Raw genomic sequence first — 7,727 nt, forward strand, 5'->3', positions numbered from 1 at the left:
CAGGGCCCAAGGGCAGGATTAAGAGGATTTTTTTTTATACATAATGTGACGGGGCAAGGCCAGATGGCTATAGAAAAGTAGTGGGAGATAGATATATTAGCTCCAGGCTAAACAAATCCCTGGTACCAGGATAAGTGAAATGGCAGCTGCTCCAGGTCAATTAAGACACCTGGGGCCAATTAAGAACTTTCCAGAAGGCAGGGAGGACGCTAGGTTGATTGGGACACCTGGAGCCAATCGGGCTGGCTGAAACTAGTTAAAAGCCTCCCAGTTAGTCAGGGGGGTGTGGATGTCAGGAGCTGTGGGAGGAAGTTGTGCTGTTGGAGAGACTGAGCAGTACACACCATATCAGGCACAAGGAAGGAGGCCCTGAGGTAAGGGTGAAGTGGGGCTTGAGGAAGTGGGGGCTGCTGTGGGGGAAGTAGCCCAGGGAATTGTACATGTCATGTTTCTAAAAGGTCAGTTACCATAGCTGATACTATTAGGGTCCCTGGGCTGGAGCCTGGAGTAGAGAGTGGACCTGGGCTCCCCCCTTTGCCCCCCCCCAATTAATCAATGAGACTGGGAGACAACAGAGACTGTGCAAAGGAGGATAGCTTCTCCTCACCTCCCTCGCTGGCTTATGATGAAAATGGCTCAGTAGACTGTGACCCTTGCCTCTAGAGAGAGAAGGGTTATGTGGAGGGTCACAGTGAGCCTCTGAGGCTAGCGAAATCTGCCAGGAAACGCGGGACCCACGGAGATGAGGACAGACCTTTGTCACAATAAACACAAACGATGGCTGCTGCTCATCAGTTTGTGCATCTCAGGATGTGTGACAAGTCATATCCTCCAGGACAGCCCATTCTCCTTCATAACCATTTCCCTTTTGCAGCAGCTCTTGTACTACTTCAGAGGCCCAATCATACGCCTGCTGAAACTGCTGAAGACATTTACTTCAGTGAGTGCAAGGATGAGTAAGAACTCAGTCACTTACAAACCCTGCACATCAGTTCTGCACAGACTGAATTATATGTCAGAATTTAGAAATGACTGTTCTGGAATTTTAAAATAAGACTACTTTGTCTTTGTCTCTTTCTGCACACTGCAGGTCAAAAACCAAGAATATTTATGTGTAATGATTCCAGTTAAAATATGTAAATGTTTCTTTGGACAGTAATGGCTTAAATAAGAGTAAATTGGTTGGCAGCAGACTTTAAAAATCTTTGAAGTGGAAAGTGTTGGAGCTGTGCTCATGGGAGCTAATTCAACCTGCTTTAGATCTCTGATGCAGGTGTTATATGATGTCAGATGTTATCAATTTATCCTTCAAAACCCGACAGACACAGTAAAGAGAATTCAAATGGTGAGTTGTGTCAGAAGTCTAGAGAAAAATACTTTTTCTGAAACCTTTGCTTTCTCCTCCCTCTTCCTAGTCTTATCCAACAGATTATTCTTCTGACACCTACCAAAAGTTACACTTATCACATTATAACTTCTGACTCTTCTTTGGATACAGTGTCATCCCAGACTGTTCTTGTGTCATGTTAATATACCTACTGTATTTTTAAATTATAACTAATGGGTGGTTTGTTGACAGGATGCATATGGTCCGTATTCTCCGGAGGAGTGCATATCCCTGCCAGTCTATACTAGTGCTGAGAGGGACTGTGTGGTGACAAATCTTGATGTACCCTGTGGAGGAAACCAAGACCAGTGGATCCAATGTGGAGCTGCATTATTTTTAAAAAATCAGTAAGATGAAAGTACACTAACTTTGTGCAGTCAGGTTTTTTTAACATCTGAGCTGTTTGCTGTCAGATGGCTTTGGTTTTATTGTATGTTAAATATTACTTTTAAAACAGAGGTGTATAAATCCCCAAAATGTTTACAACTTTGAAAAAGATGACCTGGGATTGGAATACATTGCATCTTTGTGAGGTGATGTAAAAATGATCTGCAGTACTGTAATGCCAGACACACAAGTGGCAGTTTCTCAAGATTGTAATGTAATTTATTTTCTGTTCTAACTTGTTGCAATCTTATATTTTGACTATTGCAGTCCCACAGAGCTTTAACAGAAGTGAAAATCAAACATGTTTTCTTTGTTGTGCTTATTTTTGCATCTTATATCTGTATTCTGTTTGATATGTTATATTTACAATTATTATGTAATAAAAGTAGCTGATGAGCCTTTTTATGATTAAGCAGTCTTTTTATGCACAAATTGAAAGTTTTTTGTTTTTATTTTTTAATGTACTGTAATGATTTTAACTAATCACATTTTATTTGAGCATGATCAGTAAATTACATGAGATTCATGCAGTCCTTGTGTGCTATGAGTTGGGACCTATGTCCATTGCAATTATCACACAGAAATGGCTGAACACAGAACGCTAATGGGTTCAAAATTAGAATTTTTTTAAAACTCTGCATTTTCCTTATCCATTAATATGTCTAAAAGAGGGGCTACCATTAATGTCAATAAAATACTGTCAGACTGAAGAGACCTTCACCATGCAGTGGGCTGACAGAAGAGAGACATAATTGTGTTTATGGGCTCCTGGCATCAAGTGAGTCCAGTTCAGGATACTGTGTGTTTGATGCACACTGATTCACTCCAAGCAATATGGCACAAGATGGTGTGTCACGTTGGGATAGTGCCATACTTTGGGTATGCTGTTAGATACAATGCCAAATGAGATGAGCCAAAACCATCCAAGAATAACAAAATCCCATCATGATCCTCATCTTAGTATCTAATTATGGTTGTACAATGACTTTATGAAGATTATTTTAGAAAACAAGAAAAGAATGAATTTATTGCATTACTAAAAATAGTTCCCAAAGAAAAGTGTAAGGACTGACTCTGATCTCTTTTACATTGGTGCAAGTCAGGAGGCAATGTAGATATACCAGTGTAGAACTGGCATAAGCCCATACCAATTTTTTTAAAATTAAGGCCATATCTCTCTTAATTGATGTTTGTTTGGGAGTGGGGAAGGGTTGGAATATTTGCAGTTTGCTTTTCTTAAGGAAGCTCCTCTTCCTTTCAAATGTGCCCCACTCCTCTAAACCCCTTACATCCCGCATTTTGTCTCTTGCCTAGGTAGCTTTTCAGCTTTAATGTTACATTTCAGAAAATTAATGTTGAGCCTAAGTGTCATAAATGTGGGGCCGATATACATTTTTCAGTTAGAATAAAGGTATGTAATCCCCATTGGAACACCAAATCTTTTAACGATACAGTTTTTAGGGACACCTTTATAAAAGGTGGAGACATGAAAATGGAGCACTGCATCCTAGATCGGGGTGGCCAACGTGAGCCTGAGAAGGAGCCAGAATTTACCAGGGTACATTGCCAAACAGCCACAGTAATATGTAATGATTATATATAAATATATATACATTACATATTACTGTATATACACATAATTACATATTATGCATATACACAACATTATATACTTGTGTGTATATGCATACACAATTATATAAGTTGATAATGTATATTTATTATACATTTATAATATAGTTCATGATAACAATCTTTTACTTAGTGGGACTTCTGGCAATCTTTGCTTTCAACAATTCCCTTGAAGTTTGGTTTGTGTTCAGTTTTGCTCACACGCAGCAGTTCTCTTAAGTGGCTGTCTGTCAAAATGGATCAGTGCTTAGATTTCACATGTTTGAGTGTCGAGAAAACAAACTCAAAAAGATAGGTCGAGGCAAACATTGAGATTAATTTTAGGGCTGCACCTCTGTTGTTGGGGTATTTATCCTTTGGTATAGATTTCCAGAAAGTAAGGGTCCCCGCTGAACAGATTTCAATCTGTCATCTTCCAAAAGTTCTGTTATTTCCATCTGGGATGTTGCTTCATCAGTGACTAAAGGGGGCTTCAGACAATCCACTTCAGCACTAAAAGGGTCAATCAGAAATCTGATTTGAGCTGTTTTCTGCTGCAAATCTTGGAATCTTTCCTCAAAACTGTCCTTAAGATCTTTAATCACGCTCACATACCTAGTTGTGCTCCATTTTAGGGGTTCTGCTGCATCTGGCTTGAAGTTGTGACACTGAGGGAAAGTGTGTCAGCTCTCCCTCAAGCATTTGTGTGTGAAACAACTGCAGTTTGTTCATGAACGCAAATATGCTTTGCACTAGATCAGACAGCAACCAGAATTTTCATTGTTTAGTTTATCCAATTACAGTAGCATGTCTGCAAGAAATGCCAAGTCTAGAACCCATCCAGAATCTGTACTCTCGGGGTGTATTCTGCTTCTTCTCCATAAACAATTTTACTAGTTCCAGGAGCTCGAAAAAACAGGAAATAACTTTACCTCTCAAGAGCCATTGAACTGCACGGTGAAATGGCAAATCAGCAGGGAGTCGTCTTCATCCAGTTCTTCAATTAGATTTTGAAACTGTCTGTGATTGAGTGCATTTGAGAGAATGAATTTCACAATGTGCAAGACGGGTTTCATGATGAGATCAAATTAGAGATTTTTAGGTACCAGTTGCTCCCAATAAACAACACAGTGAAATGTCCAAAATTTGGGAAAGTTCTCGTCAGACTTACAAAGCCCTACTAATCCATTTGCAGATCCCCACATGAACGGAGCTCCGTCCGTTGCAATGGCAATGAGCTTCTGTAAAGGCAAGTGGCTTTTCGCAACTACCAACATCAATGTCTCCTTTAGATCTCGTCCACAAGTTCTGTACTTTAGTGACACAATATTGAGGCGTTCTTACCTTACAACACAATAGTCAGACACAGTGCCGACAAATACCAATAATGAGGTTTATCCTGTGCATGGCACGACTCATCCAAAGAGATGTTCAAATACTCACACTGCTGGAGTTGCAAATGCAGTTGCGATTCAATGTCACTGTTCAGGTTGGAGATTCTGCATTCTATTGTGTGGCATGAAAGCTGCAGGCCAGACATTTTCTTCTGTAGATTCTCATTCTCTGGTGACAGGTTTGAAATCACGTCAGTGAGGCATGTTTTTATAAGTTCTCCTTCAGAGTAGGTCTTTTTCACACAGGCTATGTGCCAGGCCACACAATATGAGGCTAACATTACAGCCTGCGATGAATTGGCAAATCTGGTGAAGAACTGGGTTTCTACATCTGTTGTTTTTTTTCCAAAGTTTTCAGTTTTAGAGTGTGGAATTCAGAACCTTGTGGGAATTCTTGATCCATATGTGCATGACTAGAAGCGAAATGATGCTGCAAGTTTGAAGTTTTGAACTGAGAGGTACATGTCTGGCAAAGAAGACATAGGGCCTTACCATTACATTCAACGAAAAAGTACTTTTTCTCCCACTCCTATTGGAAGCCTCGATTTTCATCTGTGTATTTTCTTTTCTGTTTGCACTTGCCTTCCGTTGTTAGATGGTGTAAGAAAATTTTTGATTAAAAATTTCCACACCAGCTAGTCACCGTGTGCTTTATTCAAGGAGACACTGGCCAGTCAGGAGGTGCTGGACCACTGGCTCTGTCCCAAGCTCCACCCCCCACTCCAACCCTTTCCCCAAGTCCCCACCCCCACATCCATCCCGCCTCTTCCCACCCCCTCCCCCCAGTGATCTGTGTCCTCGCTCCTCCCCCATTCCCCCGAGCCTCCTGCGTGTCACAAAACAGCTGATTGTGGCAGGTGGGAGGCACAGGGAGGGAGGAGTGAGGCTGCACACTATGCCCTTGCTTCCCCCGCCCCCCAGAGCCTCCTCAACGCCGTGAAACAGCTGATAGCAGTGGGCAGGCGGCGCTAGGGGAGGGAGGGGGCTGCACGCCACGTCCTCAGTCCTCCGCCCTTCCCCCCCCCCCAAGCCTCCTGAAAGCTACAAAACAGCTGATCGCAGTGGGCAGGCGGCGCTAGGGGAGGGAGGGGGCTGCACGCCACGTCCTCAGTCCTCCGCCCTTCCCCCCCCCCAAGCCTCCTGAAAGCTACAAAACAGCTGATCGCAGTGGGCAGGAGGCACAGGGAAGGGGGGGCTGCTGGTGGGTGCTGAGCACCCACCATATTTTCCCCATAGTCGGCTTCTAGCAGGAACCGCATGCAGCTCCAGAGCCACAGGTTGGCCACCCCTGTCCTAGATACTGAACCCTGCCCCACACACAACAAATAAAGAGTAAAAATGCAGAGAATTTGCCCCAGAAATGGACGTTATTAGGAGGACACAGTACTGTTGTACCATTTCTTGGGACAACAGTAGTTCTCTTGTAATATACACACTCCCTGAGGACTTATGAGGGGCACCCCCCAGAGCCAATGTCGCTCCATTCCAGGCTTGCTTTGTAAAATACCTGTGGGGCAGGAAATATGGTTATCAAGTGAGCTTTGTGGGCTTAGTGAAGTCCTCTGCAGTTTAAGAAGAAGACAATGTTGCTGCCCCTAATTTTAGAGCCTGAAGGTAAGTTCCATAAAGCAGGCTGGCCTGAAACTTCCCTGAGGGATGAGGGATCAGCTGGCTTCTGGTAATTTCAGTTTCTCTTTCTCAGAACCAGGAAGGCAAGGCAGGCTGAGAACAGTAGTGTACCAGGGCAATTGTAGTAGTCCTAGCCTGGGGCAAGACAGGCTGGGAAATAAGGGAGTATATTAACTTCATTCTGCTCACAGATGGGAGAGAGCTGGAAGGCAGTAGACTGTGCTAACAACTTCTCCTGGAAGTTATGGGCAAGTAAGCTCTTTGCAATCATTTCTGAAATAGACACTGCTAACACATCAGAAACAGCTTCTGTTACTTTGCACAGATGTTTTACTGCCTTTTGGGATAAACTGAAGCACAAGTCCCTGCAGAGGAGTCTGGGATTTTTGGTGGGGAGGGGAGCAGTTGTTTGTTTGTTTCCTTCCCTGTTTATGAGTTGCACAGACATCTTTCTGTCTATCCAGGCAAATTTTGTAACAGATACATATATAAAATGTATTTAAGAGCCTAGGGGCTTGATGCGACAATCCTTACTCAAGCAGGTAGTGTTTACATACACAATTACTCTCATTGAAGACAATAAGGACTGTATACCTGTATAAGGACTACCTGTGTAAATCGTTACAGGACTGCACCAAATATAATTAAGGGCTGGATTGTGGCATTTATGCTGCAAAGGGAACAGTGCAGAGTTGCACCAGTGGAGAAGGATCACCAGAGATCACACCTCAAGGGATGGGAAGTTTGTTCTATCTATTGACATGGAGCAGATTACTCTGCCAGGGCATCAGCCCTATTCCACAGGTCCCACCTTTTTCACTGTCTTTTTAGGGTATGTCTACACTACGAAATTAGGTCGAATTTATAGAAGTCGGTTTTTTAGAAATCGTTTTTATATATTCGAGTCTGTGTGTCCCACAGAAAATGCTCTAAGTGCATTAAGCGCATTAACTCTGCGGAGCGCTTCCACAGTACCGAGGCAAACGTTGACCTCCGGAGTGTTGCACTGTGGGTAGCTATCCCACAGTTCCCGCAGTCTCCAGAAATGAGATTCAAATGTTCGCGGTTCTTTTCCTGTCTATCTGGCCAGTGCATCTGAGTTGAGAGTGCTGTCCAGAGCGGTCACAATGGAGCACTCTGGGATAGCTCCCGGAGGCCAATACCGTCGAATTGTGTCCACAGTACCCCAAATTCGACCCAGCAAGGCCAATTTAAATGCTAATCCACTTGTCAGGGGTGGAGTAAGGAAATCGATTTTAAGAGCCCTTTAAGTCGAAAAAAAGGGCTTCATCGTGTGGACAGGTGCAGGTTTACATCGA

The 7,727-nt window shown here is 43.1% G+C and overlaps 1 protein-coding gene across 3 annotated transcripts in view; it reads left to right on the forward strand.

Moving 5' to 3' along the window:
- Window positions 1-2,175, forward strand: part of DYNC2H1 (dynein cytoplasmic 2 heavy chain 1) — a 384,528-nt gene extending 382,353 nt beyond the window's left edge. For all 3 annotated transcript variants that reach the window (XM_037889977.2, XM_043529611.1, XM_043529618.1), the window contains one exon: window positions 1,580-2,175. In XM_037889977.2, the coding sequence (XP_037745905.1) occupies window positions 1,580-1,738 (159 nt within the window). In that variant the 3' untranslated portion in view covers window positions 1,739-2,175. The remainder of the gene's footprint in view (window positions 1-1,579) is intronic.
- The last annotated feature ends 5,552 nt before the right edge of the window (window positions 2,176-7,727 follow it).

Source organism: Chelonia mydas, chromosome 1, assembly GCF_015237465.2.
Source record: "Chelonia mydas isolate rCheMyd1 chromosome 1, rCheMyd1.pri.v2, whole genome shotgun sequence".
NCBI lineage: Eukaryota > Metazoa > Chordata > Testudines > Cheloniidae > Chelonia > Chelonia mydas.